General features: G+C 44.7%; 2 protein-coding genes across 2 annotated transcripts in view; one reads left to right on the forward strand and one right to left on the reverse strand.

Moving 5' to 3' along the window:
- Positions 1-2,405: 2,405 nt before the first annotated feature.
- LOC8029067 (ankyrin repeat and SOCS box protein 8) lies at positions 2,406-7,038 on the reverse strand. The gene is made up of 2 exons (XM_029994118.4): positions 6,317-7,038; positions 2,406-5,321 (listed from the first exon to the last, which is right to left on the reverse strand). Exons 1-2 carry the CDS (start codon positions 6,548-6,550, stop codon positions 4,686-4,688), a joined length of 870 nt encoding a protein of 289 aa, XP_029849978.2. The 5' UTR covers positions 6,551-7,038; the 3' UTR covers positions 2,406-4,685.
- A 156-nt stretch (positions 7,039-7,194) lies between these two features.
- The window catches only part of LOC8029065 (sphingosine-1-phosphate lyase), a 32,542-nt gene continuing 12,962 nt past the window's right edge, over positions 7,195-26,774 (forward strand). The window contains exons 1-8 of the mRNA XM_029994116.4: positions 7,195-7,504; positions 7,925-8,093; positions 12,652-12,827; positions 15,967-16,218; positions 17,329-17,420; positions 19,119-19,155; positions 21,915-22,022; positions 22,128-22,190. Coding sequence (XP_029849976.2) covers positions 7,487-7,504; positions 7,925-8,093; positions 12,652-12,827; positions 15,967-16,218; positions 17,329-17,420; positions 19,119-19,155; positions 21,915-22,022; positions 22,128-22,190 — 915 coding nt within the window. The 5' untranslated portion in view covers positions 7,195-7,486. The remainder of the gene's footprint in view (positions 7,505-7,924; positions 8,094-12,651; positions 12,828-15,966; positions 16,219-17,328; positions 17,421-19,118; positions 19,156-21,914; positions 22,023-22,127; positions 22,191-26,774) is intronic.

Here is a 26,774-nt window from a genome sequence, read left to right on the forward strand (position 1 = left end):
TGACAGTTTGGCTGCTCTGCCGAAGTCCTGTTATTCGCAGCTTTCAGCAATGGTGGTACCGTAGAGTTATAACGTATGTTATAGGTCCAACTGGCACTTGTGACATCAGGGAGGCAAATTGAAGCAGACAGCAACCAGTGTACTTTTAAGGTGCTCCTGTGCATTCCTATGGGAAAATAACTGGACATTTGTTATTTGGGTCATAACAAACAGTATGTGTAATTGCTTTAGTTGGTGCATTTTTCTTCATTAATGAGCAATGTTTAAATTTGCTGTATTTCAGTCCCAAACCTGTGTTCCACAACAGGTGTGTGAAAATAAGCAATGGTGGCAGAGCAGCCACAACAGCTACCGTCATAATGAACAACGAATCTGAGTAGCATATCACTCCCTTCAAGCCGAGGAGGCGGCGATAGCCCTCGCTCTCACTCAAACCGAAGTCATTGTCACCCACTCTCGGCAGGCATATCGCAACTTCGCTAGTGGACACATCCGTGCCTACATGCTCCGACTCCTCAACCAGAACCCTCCAAAGAGACAAGTCAGAATTGTCTGGGTGCCCGCCCACAAGGCATTCCCGGCAACGAGATTGCTAACCTCGTGGCTCGAGATTTGACCCGTCAAGCCGATGCCGAGGAAGCCGAACCGGAGCGCATGCACCCTCTCGTCTCCTACCAAGAGGTCACGCAGCATTAGAGGATAACCCATAGAACATACCCTCCTGCACACAAATCACTACCTAGAGAACAGAAAAGAATATTCCTTGCACTGCAGATTACCACTTTCCCCCACCCCACCAGAAATCACCTCCTAGTCCTCACTGACTTTTCTTCGCGATGCTGCTTCTGCGGAGAACCCGGGTTCCTCCGACATATGCTAGGAGGCTATGTGTCTCCTGAAGCAAAATAACAATCAAAAGGAATGTAGAGTGTGTTCAAGGTTTGCTAGCATTCTGTTAATTCATATATATTGCTAATATGCCAGTCCTGTCACTATATGAAAATGACCCTGTCTTGCATGTTTAGGAGCGGTTAAAAACGCTCAAAACACAAAGAATGAAGTATATAAGCTGTGAAAGGTGTATTATTTTCTACGCCAGGCAGCTTTTATTGGGCACCACTTCTCAAACATTTCGAGCACGTGGGCAATGTTTTGAACGCAGAACAAATGTCTTTGCACAGAGCAGAAAGAATAATGCAGTACTTGATGAAAATCTGTAGATTATGTGACCTTCGATTGATTAAGATTGTACGTGCACAGGGAGTTGCTGATCCAGTGTTACTGAGTAGTTCTTGGTGTCTCTCTTGGTTTTCCAGATATCCTTCGTTCGTTTGGCATGTATATCCCCCATGCTCAATAGCGCTGACATCGTGTTCGCGCTAATAGTGTCCGACAATGCACATAAATACATGCTTGTAGCCGTTTTAGCATCGTTTTTAATGCAATGAATTTGAAACAAAACGCCATTACTGACTTGTTTCGTCCGTCTGACTGAGAAATGTTCCAAGCTACTTAGTATGTATGAATTATTCGGGATATTTGCTCTTATCGAATGCAGGGAGAAAATGTACACACAATTTTGAAAATGCATTACTGGAAGTCAATTTTCGACTGGTTGCTGTCTGCTTCAATTTTCCACAGCACACATTTGAACCTCTTGCGTACGTTATAATAACTCTGTGCTACCGTAGTGAGAATTGCGCTCCCTAGCTCCTTGATGTTTGAGATCCAAGCAGAGCTGCTTGCTTACCCCTTCCTGTTGAAGTATCAGGTATGGCTTTTATATCGCTCGTATTTGAAAATTATTATTGCCTATGTATCACACACCCAACCTTGTCTTGCTGTTCTTCGACAATCGTCCAGACGACAGCCATTTTTATAGGAATTAGTGCTCCTCTTATAGGCTTTGAAAGTTGCAAGTACTTAGTTTCAACTCAAGTCAAGACGCAGCCAGCACTACGAGCTAATCTGACCAATCGGACAGTGTCAAAACCAGTCGTACACAGGAAAGGCCCAGAGACTTGCGCTTTTGACACTGCTTGATTGGTCCCATTAGCTTGTAGCGTCTGCTACATCTAGACAAGCTGAAACAAAGTATGGGGGCAGTTCACTGGCGGCCATAGCTGAGTGTGTAGCTGCTCGGCAAGTGCTGATGGCAAGCTTACACAGTGCTTTTGCAACGTGCATTCCACACCAAGATTGCCGGTCTTGGGAACATACAAGTGTGAGCTCGTTCTGAGCATGAGTGCACTCTAGTATGGCATCCAGTGAATACCCCCAATAGAAATTAACAGACTTGTTCATTTTGGCAACTACCAATTCCAAAAGAAAGGGAAGGTCAGATTGCCATCTTTGGTATCACCCTATAATGCTGTGGAACGTTTTGTTTTGGTTTGAGGGTGAAATTTTTTTTTTTTAAGTACGTAGGGTGTGTGATGTCGTTTGATGCCCTTTCAAGGTGCAGTTTGGATTGTTTTCATTGTATTTCAATTCATTCAGTCGCTTTGATGTAGTGGGGGGTAAAGTTCCATTGATTGGAGATGGGACGCACGTTGCCGATAACAAGAAGTCCAGCTATCACGTATACGGGGTATTTCTCCCAACACACGCCAAGTCGCTCCAAAAAGTTTGGTGTCCTTTTGATTTCTGCTGAAGGACCTATGTAGAAAAAGTAATAATGTTCGGTATAAATAGCTCAATTAGAATCTATCTGGGCCCCATCAAAAACCACTAAATCGGTGCACTTTGCAAAAATGTGTGGCACACAAAACTTTTACAGCTTTCAGGAAAAACGCTCCATTTGTACGCATTTTTAAGTTTTGTCTCAAAACGCATCTCCATGCCAGCGGTCCTGTCTGCTGTGACCAAGGTGCACAACTAACATTTAGAAAAAATTGTGAGCAGCAGAAGAAGCTTTATTCAACGTTTCGAGCAGGGCTTGGTCTTGAAAAAGAGCTGGCTCTGCTTGAAGTGTCGAATAAAGCCTTTGCTGCTGCTCACGATTTTTTTTACGCCTGATACTCTCTTGGCGAAGCATTGCTTTTTAACACTTCGGATCAACTAACATGTGCTAATATGCGACGCTTATTCAAGCCTTATTGTATTTTCATTCAAACGGCACAATGTTTTGTTTCACCGGCTCACGCAACGCTTTTCTCCTGCAAGGGAGGCAAAGAGGTAGTTTGTGCCTTAGCCACATGTAGCAGGATCGCTGGTGCAAGGATCATCTGTTTTGATAGAAAACCAAAACCTAAAAATGCATCCGGATTAAATATTTTTATTTAACATTGTGACGTGGTCCGCGTGCCATTTGAATGTAAAGTGCGCCGATTTAGTGCTTACCCCTGCATATACATATTAAAAAAGCTAGTACACTTTAACACGTGCACATATTTACAAAAAAAATATTGTGCCGAGAAAACTTAGAGATAAGGGAAAACGAAAAAGATGATGAGCACTGCAGTGTCAGAAAAACACGGATGCAATTTTTGAAACACCCTACACAGAAATTGCGCCCTCCAACCCCATAACCACTAGGCTGTTTGCCCTCTTTTTTCATTTTCCCGTCTCGGGACGATTCTCTCAGTATGACCGCGTACCAGCTTCCCTGCATCGACCCTTGTTTTAGAAACATTGTAGCTAACTTTAAAATTAAAACAAGCTCAAAAACACCAAACACAGGTATATCTTGTACACTGTTGTACAAAGATTTATTCTGCAACGGTTCCAGGATCTCATGAATTGCAGTCCGCCCTACTGCTGGGAATAGCAAAACGGGTGTTTTTTTTTAGTAATGTACACAAATGAATGAAAAGGGGTCTCAAATTGCAGTAATATATTTATATTTGTCAATTCAAGAAGCAGTAAATGATACAGACCTCATGCAGTGACAGTTCTGTGGTGCACAGTTTTATTGCCATCTGGATTTCTAAATTGGGGGGGTGTGGCTCAGCTCATTTGGAAAGCAAGGTTAAGTAAGCAGTAAGAATTGTGGTACTTTGGAAAGTGCATGTGCTCTCAGTTTTTATTCCGGATAAAACCAGAATTGGCTCGACTGAAACAAAATGAGTCGCACCTTATTTAACATTCTGCGATTATAAGCCAAAGCTAGTTTGCAAGCAGAACGGCATGCGGAACTCATGTCTTGGATGTCCGCACACCCATACCTTGCCTATGTTTTTTTTTTTAGACTCTTAAATAAGACCAACTTATTCATTTTTTAATAAATCTGCCCAGCATAATTTTAGAAGCTGCAAAAATTGTTGTTCAAACAACTTTGGCACTACACTATCAAACTTGCTAAAAAAAAAGAAAAGGAAATAACAGTTCTACAAGTATTGAATATACAGACATAATTGATTCCCTATCCCCACAGTCGCGACAAATGTGCCGATTTACTGACCCTCCCACCAGACCAGACTCCACGACTAGTATGTGATTGAGGAAAAGAGAGGGAAGAGTGCTGTAATTCCCTCAAATGATGCACTCCTTCATACCGAATTCCAACGATCCCCCATCATCACCGCAACCCTCTCAAAACACCTCCAGCATAGAATTACGACAGGTGGCAGTGTTTGTCCTCCCACATCAAACTCCTCTTTTGGGCAGTTCCAAAACCAGGAGACCAAACCAGGCCCTCTTATATATAGGGGGTTCTGAACAGACCTAAAAGATTGTAACCGCCGCTAGAACTCCAGCAGCAGAAACCTCTGCAGCCGCTCCGGTATCGGAAGCAACGGCACGATTGACGGAAGATGCTGCTGCCCGAGGGACATCCGCACGACACGCCTCCCAAGCTGCATCAGGGGCCGCGGCGTGCAGCAGACCGCCATCAGTTTCGACCTCAACTTGTTGTCCCTCGCAAGCACGGCCGGGAGTTCACCGTCCCGATCTCTGAGCTCTATCCTGCCCATGCACCGGATGAGTAGCTCAAAAGACTTCTCGTCGTCTGGAGACTGGAGCCCCGCCGCCAGCAGAATGGCCACCCGCATCAGCGGTATCATGCCGCCGTAGTTGCGGATGTCCGGTGAGGCGTTGTGTTCGAGGAGGACACAGACTGACTGGTAGTTTCCCTTCATGGCCGCCCAGTTGAGAGGGGTGTCGTTGTTGAAGTCCATGTTGTTCACGCGGGCCTTGTACTGGAGGAGCAGACGGCAACAGTCGGCGCGGTTGCGGAAGGCAGCCCAGTGGAGTGGGGTGTTGCGGTTGATGTCGATGGTGTCGGTGTCCGCACCGGCGGCTAGAAGCAGGCGGACGCAGTCCGCGCTGCGCTCGACCGCGTGGTGCAGCGCCGTGCGGTGGTAGCCATCGTAGCTGTTTACCTGCGCGAGATCAAGAAGTTGGCTGTTTCACAACCAGCTGATTAGATAAGGTCTTGCAGCCATAGTCGCTAAGAGGGTGTAAATGGCGTCTCTCTCGAACACCAGGTCTCTGGCACATATGCTCGGCGCCTTCTGCTGTGCTTTGGCTGTGCGTGCTTGCTCGGGGCACGCAAGATGCTAAAACGTTATAAAAGGAGGCAAGCTTGTGCTGGAAGCGGAGACCTCCCTACCATCTCATCCTGCCGGTGACTGTGGTTCGGACACGTTGCAATAATCGTGTGTGTGATGTTATGTTCGAGACCAATGCACAGATCAGCCAGGATTAACTCCCAGACCTGCACTCCTTTTCAGCAATGAGGAGGGAAGAGTGTGAGAAGGAACAGACCGAAGGACAGTGGCAAAAGATTTTCTGCCAGGCAGAAGCTCATTTTTGCGGGTCAACCTTTTAACATGTGCATTCCCTAAGTGTCTCGGGGGATCATTTTGTTTAACTTCGTTAACTGGTAGACTGGTATAACACCCAATTACTTGCAAACAGCCTGCAAACAGATAATTCAGCTTAACGTAAATTTGAGACAAGCTATTGGCATACTGGCCCAGGGTGGGTGGTTCGAAGACATATATAATATATATCCGTATAAAATTTCAGTTCTTTGCTAGGGAGTTTTGCAGATAAACGCCAAGATTTCAACAAGTGTCCCTTGAGGCACCAGCTATGTCCAACAGGACAGGCAATATTCTACACGATTCTGATAACCTCTATCCAGGACAGCAAGTGCTCGTTGATAGCACTTAACAGCTGCTAGCTGCGCTTTCCAAAACGTGCAATGGAACAACAATGCTCTCAATTTCATCATGATCGCTTCTTGAGATAGGTACAAGAGGGCAATTCCAGAGCAATATTGGCAAACGAACACTTCACGGAACAGCGCCTTTGAAGGTACGCATACCTGCGCACAATAGCAAACAAACACGTAACAGATGTCTCCACTTACATCGGCGCCCCACTTGATCAGGATTGAGACGCTGTTGGCGTCCCCGACCATGCAGGCGCAGTGCAGCGGCAGGAAAGTCCCGTGCGCCAGGTTCACGTCGGCGCCCTGACGAATCAGATCCTCGATGTCCTCCTGCTCACGTCGTGTGCCGCCGCCGTGTCCGATGCCGATCGCACGCAGCAGTCTTTCGGAGAGCGTGTAGGAACGTTGCACGTTCTCCATGAGATACCACATCACCGTCCGGGGACGCTCGGCCGTTGTGTCATGTCGGTCGCGCCTGAAACTTTGCCGTGCAGTCGATCAGCGCTGAATTCGCGCGAATCCGAACCGGAGTGGCGTTTTAGCCTCGGGGGCATGGTGACCGTAAAGAAAGCTCTAATGCGATCTGGCGGAGAGGCACCTCTTGCGGTCCACATTTTTGGCAGACTCTTCGTTCGCTGCAGGTTCGTGGTGGAGTACTTACGGTTGCATCAAGCTAGCGGCGTTTTGGCCGATCTGATAGGAGCTATGTGATTCTTGTTAACTCACCGAGTCAGCGCCTTTTAAAATCGGGCTTCTAAGGCGATTTCCGCCCATTGAATCGAAATAAACCCATTCATTCGTTCAACGCTGGATGAACGAAACAGCTACAAGCAGCAAACGCGCGCATGGATTGGATTCAAGTGGATTGGATTCAGATTGGCTATTTAATCATTTAAGCAGCTGTTCATAAATTCCCTCAGTAACTTTTATAAAAATTTTTGTTTTGTTTAGTAACCTAAAACCGCGCTTTTAGCATGACTTATTTCAGAAATAATTTTACAGAGATATTGAAGACGCTAGAAAGCTTCTTTTGTGCAAAATAAGTTGTACCAACTTAAGGAGCAATGGCTAAATCAACTAAAGCCAACGTTCCAAAACGCTGAGCAAAATTTGCGCTTGTGAGGTGTGCCGGTGGCTGTGTAGGTGGGTGAATGCTCGCTGTACGGTTTCCCTGCGTGCATCCAATGTAGCGCCGGTTACGTAAGCCGAGTGCATTCGTTATCCCGGGTATCGCACTATCAGGGGCATGATTCGCTCATTGGTAACTGATAAGTTTAGCGCGGCCGGTCGGTAGCGGTCTCGTCTGCCGCCGCGGTTGTGGTTTTAGCTTCGGGTTACACGAAAATTTGCCCGGGCTGAGAAACGACGATGACTGCCCTGTTGCTGGTAAGTTAGAAATATCTGCTTATTTTCAGTATGTATTTGTAGGGTGGGAGCTTTGGATGCTGAAGCTTCAGCATGCGACGGAACGTTGCTCATGGTAGATTTGATTGTGTTGTCAGTGGGGCCGTAACCTCTGAGGGAAGGAGACATCCCATAGTGCCCGGTATTCAATAATGGAAAACAGAGTGATTCTTCATACCGTGGTCGTACCTCAGAACTTCGTATTGTCAGCGGGAGCTGGTGCTCGCTCTGAGCGCGCTGATGACTAATGAAATGGTGCAACAAATCGATAGAGTGAGGTCTGTAATTCAAACGCTGAAAGTGTCTGGAAACCATTCATCAATCGGGAGCAGATGTTCGTCAAGACGTAAAAAGCGCACATGTTCGAAACGCTTTTCATGTTCTAACATGTTTTTACCGCAGCTGGAATATTCCCTTCATGGCCTGGAAAGCCTCTACGCCTTCCTGGATTCGCGCAGGGAGGCCGTCAATAGCCGCTTTCAATCCACGGAGCCGGCGTTCCTAATTTTCGGTACCGCAATTGTGACTGCAATTGGCCTGCGACTTCTGTCGCGACTAATTTATGGCGAGGGTAAGCCTGTCTAATATTCGTTTGACTGATTACCTAGGGCGTGCACGTATAGGTAGTGTTTGCCAACCGCTAAACTTGTTGGTGCTGAGTCCGGGCTGACGGCCGTGGTTTGTTTCACCCTACAATGGACTGCAGATAACACTACGAGCCGTCAAAGCCGATTCAACAGATCGTGTGGGTGCAGATCAGTGATAGGGTGCGTAGTCATGTAATGGGTTTACAGCGCTGTATTGGCTGGGATGGCTCATAGCACCCTCTGCAGTACATCTTAAGATAGAAGGGAGTATAGCTTCCACAATGATGTTGCAACACGCGTGTCATACCATCGAGATTGTTGCTCTTGTTAAAGTTTGTGTGGGTGACAGTTTTCTCAAAGCGTGCACTGTGGACATTGAGCTCAACTGTGGCATCCAATGACACATAAACACTGCAGTGTTGTGTCTCATAAACACCACAGTTTTCAGACACATTAGCACTGCACTGTTAATTGTGACGCATGAGCACAGCAGTTTTCAGATGCATGAACACAACAGTTTTTAGACACATGAACACTAGTGAAGTGTTCTGTACAGTCTTCACTCATGCAATTCTTTATAGCAGGCTAACAGTAATCATCCGTAACTGTCGAACATGTAGCATCTGCAGGTGCCGCATGGTTTGCTATCTTTGGCGGTTTCTGAATTGGGGAGCTCATTTTCTCCTGTGTATCAATGCATCAATCATAGCACAGAGAAATAAAGAATGGCTTGTGACACTTTAACCAGGGTTTCAGTTGCATCACACCGATGAATGTGACGCAGAATGTGCAACTAAAGATAGCGTAGCGCCACTTGTCGAGATGAAGGGTGGAAATGGGGTCGTGTTGCCTTTTGAGACGGGGAGCAAAAACTGGCTCGACTTTGCAGCTGAAACTTTGGAAAGCATGTCAGTTGCATTGCTACCGAAGCTAACTCCGGTTTTCCGTTGTCCGAAGCACTTTTGGAGGGGCGCGAAGGGTAGCAGAGCTCGCCACCTGTCAAACATCTGCACCTCCAACTGCGCATATTTCCAGGCATCGTGCGTTGACACGCTATGAGTCACCCCACACGACCGCAGTCTGTGCGTCAGGCCTCAGTCTATGCAATTGTGTGTTCTCTGTGCCATCGCAAGAAGAAAAAAATGGCATAAAAGAACTCGGGGGGACGCTTCGAAGAGATGCAGCAATTCTGCACATGACAGTTTTATCAATCAATTAAAATGCAGGTGCTAATTTTTAACTAATGTTGAGCAGTGTTTTTCCTCCACCCCAAAAATATTTATTCCACGTGCAAGTGGTCTTAAAAATATAGATTCTTTTTTTTTTTTTATTTAAGAAATACTGTAGATGGTTTTTCATAATCCAAGCAGGAAAAAGCTAAATAAATTTTTTTTTACAGGATCCAAAACAGTCCATATTTGGAGCATGTATGTAGTCAGGAGGCAGTGAATTCCAGTCGTTGATCATTTGCACAAAGAATGTTTTGAAAAGATTATTTTAAAGTGGGAGTCTGCATTCCAGATCTGGCCTGCAAGAAAATTTTAACCAGAACACTGCTGTCTCAGGTTGACAGGATTGGTGGGAAAGACCTGTGGTTATTTATGCAATAACAGGGCCCACTAAGAGTGTGAACCATACTTGTGGCATCGAGGTTCAGACTCTAGAGCAGTGGTTCTCAACCACTGATGTTTCAGGGACCCCTTGTTGATCGGCAAAAGTGATCGGGGACCCCATTTACCAGGGGGTTTTGGACAGTTAGAATGACAAAGGGGTAAATGAAGAATACTAAATGCATCTGTGACAGCCGGGTTCTTTGTAATTACGTGCTCGGCAACAAGGGCCTTTGCCAAGCAGCTTGAGGTGGCGAAGTTCACTATTGGGCTTCTGGTGCACGAGGACCTTAGATACCAGTCATACTTGATGAGGCGAGGACAGTTTATTTCCCAAAAAAAACCTAGGAAAACCGTGCCACCTTGTTCAAGCGCTTGTTGAACAAGCTAAGCACCCTGAGGAACCGGACATGCTTTGGTTTTTTTCCGACAAGAACAACTTTGACCAAGGCGAATAGGTCAACAGGAGGAATGACAAGTGGCTCTGCACCAGCTCCAACAAGGTCTCTATGGTCATGTGGACAAAGTCTCCATCAAAAAAAAAAAAAGCAAATTGGTTTGTGAGGATATTTATACAGCGTGTAGTTGGTCAGCCATTAAAGTTGCGACGAGTCACATGCTGTAGATGAGCAATTTAGCCAGTGCAGTACAACCGCTAGCCTGGGGTCTTTAACGTGCTTCACGCGGTAGTGATACACGACCGCAAGCCAAAGTCTCCATCATCTGCGATGGTCCGAGCAACAGGGGTCATGTCGTGCCACGGCACTTCTTTCAACAGAGACTTTGGGTCAACTTGAAGGCCTACATTGAGACCCTAGGAGCTGTAGTAAAACCTTGGATAGAGGTGGTGGCCCAGGGGAGGCCATACACTTTTCAACAGTAATCTGCTCCACGCCACACAGCCCAAGAATGGCTGGCTGCCAAGCTCTACGACCACGTCACCCCCAACATAAGGCCTCCTAATTCACCAGATGTAAACCCTCTGGGCTACTACTGTGTCTGGGGCGTCGCCGAAAGAGAGACAAACGAGCAGTTCCGCAACACCAAAAAGTTGTTAAAGGCTGCCATTGTGGACACTACAGCCAACATCTACGAAGACCACTTGATCAGGGCATGCAGCTGTTTTTAAAGCCACATCAAGTCGGTCATTGGAGCTGAAGGTTGTTTTATCGAAGGAAGTCTGAGAAGAGGAAAAGAAAACAGTATCTGTACCAAATTCCATGCAAATATAATATTTCTTTAAAACATCTTTTTTTGCTGGAATCATTGTTATTTTTTCAAATACCTCATACACGCTGTAGCTGAAGTGTCTTACGCCTTAGAATTGTAAACTATGCTTCGTTTTTTTACGCCTTGAGAAACCATTTCCTTATCAATAGCAGACCTGATGCCTGTTCATTTTATTTATTTGAATACCTACATTGCCTGAAGAGGCATTATGGTAGAAGGGGGCAGACAAAAAATTATACACTAAAAACAGAAAGTAAAATGGAACAATACAATAAATCATGCAGAACGATAATTAGACATATCCTTGAATCTTTTGAAAAAACCGCTGTGACAAATATGTTTCAACAATGTCACTTGGCAGGTTATTCCAATGGTCAATGGACCGCGAAAAAAAAAAAAACATTTGAAAACATCAGTTCTGCAATGGAATTGTCTAATATTTTTTCAATTATCTCTTTTTTTCTGACACATAGGCGAGCTCAAAACTACCGTAAAATACTGGGCAAGCGCCCACTCAAACTTTGGAGAAAATAAAAAAAAAATGGGGGATGGGCGCTTGTCCGGTCATCAATTTTACATATGAATGTACTGTGCATATTTTTTCAGATCTTACAAATTTGGGAATGGGTGCTTAATGTGGAATGGGCGGATGAGCAGTATTTTATGAAATACTTAGACCTACAAATAGTGATATTGTATAAAATGTTATGTAAAAGTTTGAGACGGAGAAATTTCCGCCTTTGACTCGGAGGTATCCAATTAGGAGACGACTTCAGTGTAGTTATGCTAGCTCTGAAATCATAATCACCCGTCGCAAATCTTGCAGCGTGATTCTGGATCTTTTCAACCTGATCTACCAAGTTCTGCCTGAACGGATCACAAATATCACTCGCGTAGTCAAGGATAGACCGTACATAAGAAGAATATAGTGTCTCCTTCAGAGATTGGGGAGCCAACCTAAAATTGTGTTTAATAAATCACAGAGGAAAAAATGACTCCCAAATATTTAACCTCCGATGCCTGTTCAGGTGAAGCATTACCAGTACTTTAGGACTTTTTCTAGTGAATCTGATGCTAATACATTTAGACACATTTAGGTGCATTGAGTTTATTGATGTTTTGGTCATGAAATTGTCTTCTCCGAAACATACTCCACTCGTGTTTTCTTTCGATTTTCTCTTTTTTAAAAATAAAATTTGCCCACCCTTGGTTTGGGAGGTTTGTGCTAAGAGTAGGCAGTGAGCTTCAACAAAAATAGGGACTGTTTCCCCATCAGTTTACGAAACAATTTGATTCACAAAGTTCTTCCAGTGCCTTTTAACTGATATGATGCCCATGGCACATTCTAGGGCATATGACAGTTGATCTAGGCACGAGCATCTGAGCGATCAGGTTGAGCCTCAGCTGTTTTGTTTTTTGTGCTAACACCAAAAGATGCCCCCCCACCTTTCCACCTCTTTTAACCATTGTGTAGGTGGACTAGCTTTAGAGATATGGTAAGCACTAGTTATTGCTTTAGAACCAACTTGGTGCTTGTGCCACCAGTAGTCGGCGCATCTAAAATCGAGGGTGGTCTTGGTTCGTGCAGCTCCGGGGACGTTGTTGTGTTTTTATGAATAAGGGTTAGGAAAAATCTGTAGATTGGTTTCCGATCGTGAAAAATCTGGTGCGGTGGTAACAAAGTGTCCAATTCATTTTCCAGGCTTTGTTCCAAACGTCAGGCGGGGCATCCTTGCACGGCTCAGAAACGCTCCCATCATACGCATCTATGTCAAGAAACAATTGGACAAAGTTGCGCTCGACATTGAGAGGTCCCTCAACAAACACTACGCCAATGCCAAGTTCATTTTGGAGCTGCCACAAAAGTCGTGGACGCCTGTGAGCACTTTTGCAATCACCTTGCTAATCTTGCTTTTGACGACGCCTTGTCCCTGTGAGTCACTCGTTGCACCTGTATGGCATATCTGAAGGTATCTCATATGTATAATGTTTCTTTTTTAGAGCGGGGTCTATTTTTTTAGTTCTCTTTGGGTTAGCTGCATTCAATGCTTGTGTCATAGTGAATGAAGGTATGGTGCAACAGACTTGTAAGCTGAGATAAAATTTGTCTCTTTCATGTCTCATACTTGTGCTTGCACCACTTTATAATTCCGGGCAAAGCATGCACGCTCGGCTTGTGTCGCTGGGCATTGACTTCGCTAACAGCAGGGTCTGAGGCATTCCCCATTCCCATCTCACGTAGGAGATGAACCAATCATTACAGCCTCCTCAAAGGCAAGACAGAAATGTTTTCTAAGCCGAAATGCGAAGCTTGCATAGCTGATGCGCACAAATGACCCTTCACTCTTCGTATACAAGCTTGCATGGCCGTCACGGTCGTGGAGTTTGTGAGTGGAAAAGGAGGAGGCGATGTTTCTCTTTCTTTTTCCTGTTGCAGTTTCCTGCTTTTGTGTTATAGTTGGAGTCATTCATTTGAAACAACAATGGGTTGTTTCAGCAAGTATACTTGTTGTTCAAAATGTTTTTTGTATAGTGTTTTTTATCGCTTCATGCCCGACTGTAGAGATGCAGATGTATGGGTATGTAACAAGGACAAGCGTGTGGGAAAATAAGAGTATAACACAATATGAAAGTGAAGAGCAAAACATTATGACAGTGAAAAAATGTGAAAGCCGTTTACAACTCCCTGTAATGCCCAATTAGAGCGCAGCTCTTGAGGAGGAGGAGGGAAGGGTGCTGGGGGGTGGGTCAAGTGACCTAGGGGGGGGGCACATGACCTTGGGGGTCACGTGACGACGATGCGAATGCCGGTAATGTCATCAGTGACGTCACTGGTGACATCATCGGGGGGGGGGGGGGGGGGGGGTCACGTGACCTCGGGGGAGGGAGTCACGTGACCTCGGCGGAGGAGGTCACGTGACCTCGGCGGAGGGGGTCACGTGATCTCGGCGGAGGGGGTCACGTGACCTCGGCGGAGGGGGGTCACGTGACCTCGGCGGAGGTGGTCACATGACCTGAATGGAGTCCCATGACTTCGGGGGGGTCAATTGACCTCGGGGAAGGGTGGGGTCACGTGACCTCAAGAGGGGGGGGGGGTCACGTGATCTCCGGGGAGTCACGTGACCTGGGGGGGGGGGGGGGGGGGGCTCGTGCGGTGCATTATGGGACATTTCCCATAATGCACCGCGCGGTTACGGCAACGCCGCTCAAGCCGGAAACGGGCCCCTAAGAGCTGCACTCTAAAACAATATGAAAGTGAATAACGGCGCATTATAAAAAAATCGACCGGTTATGAGGGTAAACAACATTATGGAATTGAAGAACAATACAATGCGAAAGTGGAGAACAGTACATGATGAAAGTGAAGACAGCAGATTGTGAAAGTAAGGAACTGCAGATTGTGAAAGTGAAGAATAGCACTTTATATAAATGAAGATAACAAGATTGTGAAAGTGAAGAATAGCACTTTAGGAAATGAAGATGACACTATGAAAGTAAAGAAATCCAGATTAGGAAACTGAAGGACATGTTAACAAAGTCTCACTGGTGTCTAGAAGGTAAACCTTTACACGAGACTTAGGCTTACAGCAAAAAAGGAGTTAAGCTGAAGCAGAAATTTAATGGGGGACACTACCCAGAAAAATCTTTCTGCAAGAAAAGGTTGATTTTGAAAAATATTATATTTACATCCACCAACAAATAGAGTATTCCCAGAACGTTTCATTAGTTTACAGCGTATAGTTAATTTTTTATAAATTATTTTCGGTCCACCGTTGCTGAAGGAAAGGTAGAGGTTGGAACACTTCGAACACATTTTTTCCATTCCACTTATTGGCATAAATTTCACTTTAGGAAAACTATCGCTTTGTTATTACATAACTTAGATTCATTTTTATGAGTTTTTCTGGGGTGAAATTTTAAGGGGAAGATTACTATGAGCTTGTTTTTATTTTTATCATTTTTCATGCTCAAGAACTAAAATTTTGGACAAAGGATGGAAATCCAAAAAACAGTATTTGTGTTTATGTCGTTTTTTGTCATGAAAGATGGCATAATATAGCTCCATAGTTATCTGCTCTGAACTGTCCTAAAGCAAGATAACACATGAAAACGACAAATTCTTAAGTAATTTCAGAACTATAGTTTTCCTACGCAGACACGCCCACTTTCATCTTTAAACATTTTTAATTTTTTTTGTACTTCACCCAGGTTAACAAAGCTTGGCAGAAATGTTCTCAACATCAACAGAAACAAGCCCTGTAAATAGAATTTAAATCAGACAAATGGTTTAAACTTTCACTTTTTTGGGTAGTGTCCCCCCTCAAAGTACCTTAAAATACCGGGCAAGCGCCTACTCAAAATTTTGAGATAATTGCAAAAAAATGGGGGTTGGGGGCTTCTCCGATCATCAATTTTACATATCAATGTACTGCACATATTTTCTCACATCTTACAAATTTGGGTACAGGCGCTTAGTGTGGTATGGGGGGATGTGCAGTATTCTATGGTATGTTCAAACGTGGGAGTATGTTGGTAGGCATGCGAGGCTTTCTGTTCTTGTTGCCCCGAAAGCTTAGAGGTGAATGAAGCATAGGTTAGCTTGGCCAACATTGCGCCACCTCCCAAAACCAAACTAATTATCTGTGTTGTGAATCTAAGAGGCAATCACAAAGCCCATACTATATCCGTAATAACTGAACTTTCGCCATATTTTGTAACACTCTCGTACAATATTTTAAGATGCAATGGAGCAGTCTATTACTGTTGGTTGTTGTAACGGGCTGTTACGGGCCATTACTAATGTTAACTGTCAAAAGAGATTGTTAGCAGTCGTAACGATCCGTTGAAACTTTTATTGGATTAACTATCCGGTGCAGACGGAGGACTGACCTTTAGTAAAATGACGACCGAAAGATTAATCTTCCGCTATGACCGCGAACAGTCGTAAAGGTTCATTATGGAAGAATGGCCTTCCTCGGGGCTGGAAGTGCCAATGACAAGCCATTTCCACTTGCAGGAAGAGATCCTGACGGAGATGGCACGCAACGACTCCATGTGCAAGTTGGAGTGGAAGAAAGGCTGCGTGTCCGGAGCCATCTACTCGGAGAACGACGAGCGGCTGGAGACGATGATGACGCAGGTGTTCCAGGCACACCTGCGTTCCAACCCGCTCCACTCGGATGTCTTCCTGGGCGTCCGCAAGATGGAGGCAGAGCTCATACGCTGGTGTTGCAACCTCTTCCACGGGGGACCCGAGAGCTGCGGTTCGGTGAGCCTCTTCCAGCAGGATTCGGCTTAAGGGAGTCTGTACACGGGGCAGAAGTCCACAGAGGGAGGTGTGCGACATCATTGCCGAGCGCAACTCCTTCCTCGACTTGGTCGTTCACATGGACTAGGTGCTGGTGGGAAAAACGTCGGCGTTAGCGCTCGAATTCAGTGGTTTCTACTTTTGACACCACCGCGGACAAATTGAGTGGTTTCTACGCTTGGGCGTTGAAGCTTTTAAAATATTGTTAAAATCAAAATGATCCTTCGCCAAACTGGGATTATTTGTACCGCCCTGGCATTTTCCCTCTGCCTTCCACCCTTCACCGCGGAGTTGATGTCACCGCATCGCAAAAGTGTGACATTTTTGTCATTTGATGCACTCTGCAGGGAGAATTCTCAAAGATTTCTCTCTTGTGAATACCATATAGAGACGTTGGTTCCGAAATGAGTTTCTGTTTTATTTATTTGGATAATGTGGCGAAAATCAGTGTATGTGTGTTTCTTACTTTTTCCAAATACTGTAAACGAATTTATCTTCTTGAGCTCAATATTTAGCAAATTTTGAGGAGTGTGGGCTTTGAGAATATTTCACAGGCACAAATTTAGCGATTGGGAGTGATATGTTATGTGTTTGTTACCACATCGTTATATATTCACAAAACTGAAAAGCTGTTTTTTCAGTTTTTTTTTTTTTTTGTGTGTGTGAAACATATTTTGGTCAGTTGCTCCAGATTTCTTAAAGCCGCATTTTGTGAACTTGTGACCTGTGACATCCCATAATGCAATGCGCACAGTGTTCCATTATGGGACGTCAGTCCTACGCACCAATTCAGTTTCCCCGCTAAATTTAGCGGGGAAATTGATGTCACATGATGCTAGGACGTTTCACGTATGCAACACGATTGCCCAGCAATTTGCCATAGAATTTTTTGTAGTACCGCTTACTGTCTGTAAGTGGTAGTTAATCTGCAACAAACTACTACCATAAAGGCACAGTTTTTAGAACTTTGATATCTATTTTATGCAAGTTTTGTTTGTGAAGCTTGGGACAACCTTGGGGAATTTGCTTTTTTCGGCAGCACTTGTTCAATCAACCTGATCTTCTTTGCAGGTGGCATCTGGAGGCACTGAGAGCCTATTGCTGGCTTGCAAGTCTTATAGAGATTATGCTTTCTCTGCAAAGGGTATCGTCTATCCAGAAATGTAAGTAAAGTGTTTTTTTGTTGTTTTTTTCTACAAGTTTGGCTATGAGAATTGCATGGAAGCCTAGGTGAAGTGCATGGTCACAATGTAGCAAGATTGTTCCAAAATTGTTCCAAGACTGGTAGGCAAACAAGTATTTGCATAACAGCCCAAGTTAATCTAGAGTGGAAATACTCCAAACCAGTCTTGTTGATTTTCCGGATGCCAGGTGCCAACCTGCCATTTCATAACAGTCTAACCTTTCTCGCTATACAACTTTGACATAGCTTTGGATGTGCAATGACCCATTATCTAAACTTGTGGCTGCAAAACATAGCCTTAGCTGGAGAGATTGAGAGGCGAGTGCAGGTTGATTGGAAAATGTGATGCCCCGTAAAGGTTTTTTTTTTTTATTCCAATAAATTATTAGCTTGAGAGCATTAATTTTGATGTAGGACTTGGGGCTTGTGAAACATTCTGCCAGAACTGTGGTCAACACAATTTCTAGAGGTTACTATGTCTAACCTATGGCGATTCCTGTGATCTCTCTTACCCGACGGCTGTGATAACGGCCGCGGGTCGGAATGCTCGGCCTTCTTTGCCGTGAGCTCCGACCTGTTTGTGAAGTGGAGGGTACCCTGTCTTAGAGGGCCCTCCTTTCACTGTCTCGCGGGGGGACCTTCTTCCATTGCCCTGCTCGGATGCGGATCACTGCTGACAGGCGAGGAGGTTTTGCCTCTTTTCCTGCTTTTGGGAAGGAGACTTGTTTGGTGACCGCGAAAGAGATAGGATGTGTATCGGCGACTTCTCCAATGCTTCCCCGATCTTGGCTCTGCAGAAGACCATGTCTGGCAGGTAAGGACCTTTTCTTACCTTTCCGGCGCGGGGATGCATTTTGGATGGGGACGTAGTAGTTAATTTTGAGTGGGTTTTAATAAATCCTCTTGGACTATGTATGTCCTTTCTCTGGTAAGTGTGTCTCCTCTTCCGTTAAATTCGAGAGAGAGGCACCGACGAAGGTATCTATCAAACAGACCCGCGGTAATGTAGCCGTAAACGTCGTGTATATTGCCGCGGAGATATGGGGACCGGGCTACTAGGTTTGACATCTCCTTTTAGATTGCCACTGCTGTTGTGATAACCCTCTGGTTACTCTATCGGTACATCTGTTAGTAGCTAATACAAATCCTTATGTGGGATATGTTGGCTACTAACAGAGGTACCGATAGAGTACCCAACAGCGGCGGTGATCTCAAAGGAGACGTCAAACCAACCTAGTAGCATGGTCCCACATCTCCGCAGCAATGAAGATGACGTTAAGGGCCACATTACCACTTGTCGGTTTGATAAATTATCTGTCGGTGCCAATGATTGACTACGCCGACTCAATCTCTCGAATATAGTGAAAGGGAAGACACACGTACCAGTGTAAGGGCAGAGTTCAAGAGTATTTATTAAAACACTCTAAAAGAACTACTACAATGTACCCATCCGAAAATTCCCACTGCGCTGGCAAGTTAAGAAAAGGTCCTTGTCTGCCAGACCCGGGGTAAAGAAGAACCAGAGGGCGAGAAAGCATCGGAGAAGTTGCCGATGCTTTTAGGTGTCTTTTTTTTTTTTTTGTATTTTCAGTTTAAAACGTTTCATGTATGCAACTTTGCTTTAAAAAAATGGCGTGTTGATTTGATACTTCATTATATACACTTTTCTTTGTTTCAGGATCGTTCCAGTCACTGCACATGCTGGCTTTGATAAGGTATTAATCAGAAAATCTGGTTTTCTTTGCTTCCGCAGTTGGTAGTTCTAATCAGATTTCTGGCTCCAGTGGTTGTCATTGTCAGTGTGTGAAGGGGCACTTTGCGACGCAAAGTTAGGTCCTTGGAAAAGCATTTTGAGCTTCATTTGTATTGCTGTGTGCCTGGAAGAGTTAACAGCGCACTCGGCCCCCATGCGGAAGAGTTGGATTCTAATCTCGCAGGACCAGTATTTTATTTTACCATTTGTTGCTTTACTTTGCCAACATGCTTTGACATGTCAACCGCCTCTCCTAACATGCCAAAGCAGGGCAGTGAAGCCTGATGCATGCGTCGGTGCAAACCAACGTTACTAGAACACTCAGTTGGGAAACTTGCCGTCGAAACCTGGGCCGCTGGCGTCCACCGAGACCAAGCTAAATACAACAACAGCGCCACTCTTTATCATTTGTCTGTACTGTGGTCACCTTGAGCTTTTAAAAAGCATGTTTTTGCGTAAAAACAAACGGAAAAGACTCTTTTTGTATGAAATTTATTGGAGTTTAGTACAAAATGAAGGGCGCATGATGTTTTTATAATCTTTAGTTTGCAAGGTTTTGCAGAACAATTAATATTGTTTTTATACAACCATGCCTCAGCGGTCCTTTCAGGTAGCACGTCCCGACCTAGGTGCATTTTAACTTCGGTAGAAATTCGCGGCGCGTCCGCTGGAAAGACAGGGTTGGCACCCCTGTAACCTCTTCCACTGTATCTGTTTCGGCGCCAAAATGGCCGATTAAAGCCAAAATAGAAGTAACGTGCAGTTCGTCGAGTGGCCGCTGCAGGAGAAATGGCGGCATTGAGTTTGCCATTAGCTCGGTTCAGGTGGACAGATTTGGGCCACTTTTGCAGAGCAGTCTCTATGGCAGTTTCCCAACTGAGTGGTTCTAGTAACGTTGGTTCAAACTGAAGCTTGACGCCAGAGCACTGATGAGAAGTGCTGATGCATGACACAATGAACCGGTGAATTCTGAGGACATTATTTAAAATTTTCTAATAAACTAAAAACTCGTATACCTCTACCAGTAAAAGTGTGCTGCAAATTGGATTGAACATCAATTGCTGTTTGTGACAACCCTGAGACTGCAGGAAGCAAAAACACACACACACAGTTTCTTTCACTGCTGAGAATTTATTTCACATGAAAAGTGCTTAAATAGGAAATGCCTCAAAGGGACAGAACAGTGAAGATCTGTTGCTTTGTGGCCTTTTCTGTTTAAAGAAGTTTCAAGTGAAATAAATTTTCAGCTGTGTCAAGGCCTGTCCGAACAGGACACTGCAGAAATTGTGAGACGACACAACTCCACTAAAAAATGTGAAAGTTGAAATGTTCGGCAGTCCGATGTGTCCTGTTCGGCACCACCAAGCGAACATCACAATTTTCCTTCTCGCTTCCCCCCGTGCTTTTTGGTGACCTTGGTACTCATCAGACTTGACGTCACATGCCACCTGCCAATGCTGTCTGTCATTAGCTTGGCCCTTGTAACCTTGGCCATGTTCCAAAATTTACTCAATCTTACTCCAGGGTAAGAATTTTGTATGTTTGCGTTCGAAAAACCTACCTGCGTCCAGCGTCGCTCTATCTGTGTTATCACATGACACGACCTGCCAGAGCAGCTTGGATTTATTTGGGTAAGATTTCGAACACATCCCTTCCCGTTTTCGAGACCTGAAATGCAACAGAGGCCTTGAGCGACTGACCAAGAGCCAACAGAGCTTGTGAGTGGGTGTCCGGACCCACGTGACGAGCATGCTCCAGGTTCCCGTGGAGGACATGGACAAGATTTGACAAAAGAAACTTTCTCCCCAGCAGAAAGAAAAAAAAAAAGGACGGAAGTGGAGCGCCGCATGATTTATGTTGGAATCTATTGCCTCAAGATTTTTGAAGTATTCTGTTTGGACGGGCCTTTACAGAGTGTGTGTGTCGTTTTTGCTTCCTGCAGTCTCGGCATCGTGCTACGTCTAATATATGCAAGCTCATTTGCACCTTGACTTTCTGTTCGCCGTTTGTCATTTTTTTCGAGTTGTGAAAATTTGCTCATCTCTGCTATACATTTTTTGTTTTTAATATTTTATAATTTTATTTATAAAAGCAGCACACAAATTTATCTTTTGTTGCAATCTTGAACCCATGAGCATACCAACCGGGGGTTTCAAGAGGGGCACTTGGCACCCCAGTTCTCAGAGTGGGGGGGGGGGGGCAAGGCATGTGTTTCCCCCCCCCCCCCCCCAAAACAGCTGCCATTGGGCAGGGCAAACACTGGTCGGTGGCGCCCAAGGGATACCATGGGCGCTGCCCCCCGGCCCTTGAAGGCGGGGGGGGGTGGTCTGGTTTGCCCCCCCCCCACTCGAAAACAAGTTGGTACGCCACAGCTTGAACCATTTGTCCAAGGTTGAAATTCAGATTGTTGTGATGCCCATTTTTATTATTTTAAGTTTTTTTTATTTTTCTCCACTCTAAGAAATGCTCATTGTGCACTTGTTAGATCATATAGCACAGTTATGAGCAGCCTCGACATTTTTTTGCACGAAATGTTGTTTTCGACGTGTGCGCAAGATAATTTTGTTAGTCAAGAGAACTTTGGGGTTTCCTCTTGAGGGCGTGCTGACCCAGTGCTTCTATCATGTTTATCTTGCACCTTTGAAATTTCTACTTGTCATAGAAAATGAATTGTTTTACTCCCAGCTCGGCGTAGTAACCACATACTAATATCTTTTGTAGGCCGGCCAATATCTCCGGATCAAGGTCATTCCCATCCCGGTGGATCCCAAAACGATGACTGTGGACGTGAAGAAAATGGAGGCTGCCATTACCAATAACACGATCATGGTGAGAACCTTAATTTTAAAAAAATGATAGGCTCACCTTCCAGTCTTGCGATTTTGTCAGTCCTGTGCTCTAGTAGGAGTGATAAGAACAACCCTGCTCTTTCAGCTGGTTGGATCTTGCCCCCAGTTTCCCCATGGAGCCATTGACCCCATAGAACAGATCTCCGAGGTGAGTCCCTGAATTCCAGTGCTGGGTAAAGTACACCTAAAAAGTACTCTAAAGTGAAGAACAAAGTAAATGAAAGGTTACGGGCTTGAAGTAAAGTAGTAAGTACGCCCGGCACAATGTAGTTGAAGTAAAGTACTATAAATACAATGTATTTTCAAAGTAAAGTGCAAGAACTTTTTAAAACAATCTTTCAGGATGCCCTTTCACTCCCCTATACAGTGTGGACCGCATATAACGTATGTCCGGGAGTCGCGAAAATCCGCACTATAAGCGGTACCGCGTTATAACCAAAACATCAATTTTTCAGGCCAACATACATGCCATGAGACAACTTACCTTTGTAAAAGAATTTATTTTATGTTAGATGAAAAATAAAGCTTAGTTTGAGGAAGTCTTTATTTTACCAGACTAGTACACTTCTCTATCAAGTGTGTCACACATTTTGAAAGAAATGAGTGACTTTTGCCTGGCGCAACCTTTTAACGGCGTCGCGGGTTGCAAACGGACGTTGCAAACGTTCAGGATTGCTAACCCTAATCACTTTTCTCCGATGAAAACACATGAAAATTCGCATCCTTTATACGGTACACGCCAGTAATACCTTCAACTTGAGCACAGGCATGAAATGCTCCAAATAAGAAATCCGGGCGATGTTCGAAAACACAAATGCCTAGAAAGCACCACTGTAGTCGAAGTAAACAAACACGACGACACGGGCGTTTCTGCCGTCTTGAGAGTGCCGCCACGACATCGCCGCATGAATAGGTGGATCTTCCCTTCTAGTACGTGCTGGGTTATCATAGCGACACACAACAAATATTCACAGTCAAGGATAGTGCTTTTACGCGGTTCGATGAGCTTCCACCACGCCGTTACAGCCCACTGTAACGCCATCTACGTCGACGATCACAACCGACGCCATGTTTGTGGATAGAAGCAGCCGACCCGCGACCGGCATGCAATGCACGCGAACACTTATCCTCAACCTGCGATTGGTCTGTCGTTGCGGTTGTTTCCAACCTTTCCAACGCAGCGAAGGGACGCACGCACGTGAACGACACGTGCGTTCGTCCCTCCGTCGCTATGGCAACTGAAGCCTCTTTCTTCGCTTCTCCCCGCTTCTTCGAGCAACCTCCTTGCCCCGCGAGTGCCGCTTGCTGCTCGCGCCGTTATCTAGTGTCGCACAGGGAAGCGTGCTTGCTGCGGCGGGCTGTTCCAGAAACCGCACTATAACCGGTATTTCCCTTCGCGCGCCTGCTTTTTAAGCGGTATGTAATTACATGGAGTTCTATGGGAGGCGAACTGGTGGTTTAAAAAAGCCGCGTTATACCCGGTCCTGCTCTATGAGTGGTTACGTTGTAAGTGGTCTATAGCGTACGGTGTTTTACAGCGGCAGCTGTTATGGGAACCCCCGGTTTCGCGATGGCGTGAGCCTAAACGAATTCAGTTTCCCTGCTAAATGTAACAAAAAATCGACATCACATGACCTATGCATCAATTCAGTTTTTCCGCTAAATTTGGCCGGAAAATTGATGTCGGGGCCTGACGTCACGAGCTGTACAAACAAATACAGTTTTTTTCACTAAATATAGCGGAAAAATTTACGTCATGTGACCTATGCACTATTTCAGTTTCCCCGCTAGCGGAAAAATTGATAACACGTGACCTAGGCACCAATCTACCGTTTCCCCGCCAAATTTGGTGGAAAAATAGGGTGACGGCGTGAGCATAAACAAAAATAATTAGTGGCAGCTGTTAGTGGCGCATACCCCGCTTTCGTGATGGCATGAGTATAAACAAAAATAAACAAAACTGCTGTCGCTGTCTAAACGCGTCACGCCATATGATCGTGCCCCTATTTCTTTTTTCCAAACTGGTATGCTTTGCCCTGGGGGTAACCAGTGGCACATCAGTTATTTTCAGAAATGGCGGTGAATATTGGATAAAAGTCAAGTGGTCACAGAGTAGTTGTTTTACTCTCGCTGATAATCTCTTTAAACAATCAACTTATAAGGCACTTATTTGTTTTTATTCTTATAGCCACCGTTACTTCATTTGCAGAAATGACAAGACAACGTCTCAAAAGGCGATAACACGTTTTCACACAATGATACACCATTTCTTTTTTTTGTATAGGTTGAAGAGTTGACAATGCACAAATTTAACAACAGATAATTTGGGGAATGCATTTTGAAGTCCGGAGATTTAGTTCCCTCGGAAAGTACCGTAAAATATACACGTACATACTCCAAGAATACAATTCAAGTAAGCACAAGTTTTCTTAACCTACTTTATACTTAAAGAGGAATACTGGTCTTGGAGCTTTTTTCTTATTTTATGACCAAACCCAATGAAACTACACAAGCTTGTTCACCTTTTCGTGCTGATTTCATATATCTGGTCATTTTCTTAGTCTGTAGGATTGTCCTCAAGATAATTAAAACTTCCCTGCATTTGTTTGGAGGAACGATAGGGGAAAAAATGCTCAACAAAATATATCCATTTTAACAAATGGCTAGATACGTACTACGAAGTGTAGAGAATACAATGTTGGAAATACTTTTAAGATAAACCCATTATTAGTGATTTTACCACGCATTTAAGTTCAGTGCTCCACGCGTGGCTAACAAGTAATAAAACAAAAGATCCAATAGAAAACTTTCTAGACTTATATATTAAAAAACTTGCTCTCAACATTGTATGCTTCACAGATTTAGCTACATTTCAGAAAAGGTTATATTTCTGTCTGCTCTAGATGCTGAGATATCCCTCGTGCAAATTTTCAACAAGTCCGAAAATTGGGTTTTGTGAAAACAATGTTTGAGAGTCAGCTTCAAAGCACATTCAGCCTGCAGACATTATAAATTGATTTATAGCTCAAATATTCATCCACGAAATTAGAGGCCTCATAGACTCAAAAGAACAACAGCCATCGCCATTTTCAAAAGAGTGCAGTTTTAGGTAATTTTTGGCTCGATACTTAAAGTACAGTGCACTTAAAGTACTTCCCAACATTGCTAAATGTCTAGTGGGAGACAGCTTAAGAGCCTGGTAGATGGACCACCGAGCACGAGCTTTCTGGCTTAGAGAACACATCGGAGCACGCGCAGCCTAAGCTCAGCAGCAGCAACGAGTGCGTGCTCGAGGTGGGGCATTTACTGGGTTTTTAACCTGTCACTGACTATAGTTTACGAGTCAAACTATCGGAACCCTTCTCGTGCGGGAGAGTCTGGAAACTTGAGTTGTGTAGGGATGAAAGGATTTCAGAAAAATTTGTTTTGTAGTATAAAGCCACGTGCATCGCCGAGCGAGCGAACGAGTGCATGGCCGAATGGTTATCACGTTTGGCTCTTAAGCAGAGGTTGAATTTTTACGCACCGAGCGTTCCAAGAACCCACGCAAGTACAAAAGGTGCTCCGCATGGCGGTCCGAGGTCAATCTCACTTCGGCGCTCAACCCGTGCGGTTAAGCAGACTTCGACGCTTGCGATGCTATTTCTCTTGTTTTCTCGGTGCAAGTTTACCACGTTAGACGTTCGGTTTCTTCAGTTTCTCGTCGACTCGTTAACCGAGTCGTCGCTCTCATCCGTCGCAATATAAGCTAATCTTCCAGTCGGGAATCTGCATTTCCTGTGGAAGAGTGAGGAGATAAAACCAGTTCTGATGTGACTGGAAGAGGATCAATGCTTCTCGCTTGCCACAAAGATGCTGCAGACTTCTACATCTCCCTACCTTTAACATCCTCTTTCCCTCTCTATGATGCGACGCATAAAAAGGTATCTAATTCGAAGGATAAGCGTCAATGTTGGTGACCAGTGGTAGTCCTCGTTGCCAGTTTTAAAACTTGGCATCTCAAACGGGCCTATTCCAATTGTAAAATCGAGATGCGCTTACATCATTGGTAAACCTAAAGCTTGTTTCGTGCGCAGCTAAAGGACTGCTATTCGTAGGTGTTAAATGTGCACTTGGGTCATAAAACTTGAGGTCCATTGACCAAGCTGCACGAGTAAGCCACAGAAAGGCACCTCTGTCACCCCGACGCCATGTAACCTATACATATAGCAAACAACCGACCGCCCGCAAATGCGAGGTACGCTCGCTCACTTTGTCTCGCTCCGAAGTATGATTTCTCGCAAATAGCGTTCTCACCATCAGCTTTTCAGACTCGATCGAACATGGTTTGAGTGGCAACTTGCTCATAGTAGCAGCAAAGGCTAGTTCACACATTTGCCTTTTTATGCGGTCGACCTCATTGCAGTCGCTAGTGACCGCCATTAAGACGAGAGAATGCACCAGCGCCCTACATTGGCCAGTCATCATCAAACACCTTGGATGTGTGTATATTTTGCATGTCATTCTTTCACCGTGTGCTCAAAATAAGTTTAAAATAGTTAGGGAAGACCCTTTCTCGTGGATAGTGCATTGATTTTATCTTGCAGATACCGCAAAACCTTCCATTTGGTTACAGGCAGCTCAGAAGTGCTCCGGGTCTAACCAGTGAATGTCGCCAGTGTTTAAAACATTTAAAACCAAAAAATGCAGCTGCAAGTGGTTGCAACGTGCTCGTTCGCACCCAAACTGGAAA

The sequence above is a fragment of the Ixodes scapularis genome, unplaced genomic scaffold, assembly GCF_016920785.2.
Source record: "Ixodes scapularis isolate PalLabHiFi unplaced genomic scaffold, ASM1692078v2 PGA_scaffold3__209_contigs__length_174095766, whole genome shotgun sequence".
In the NCBI taxonomy this organism is placed as follows: Eukaryota; Metazoa; Arthropoda; class Arachnida; order Ixodida; family Ixodidae; genus Ixodes; species Ixodes scapularis.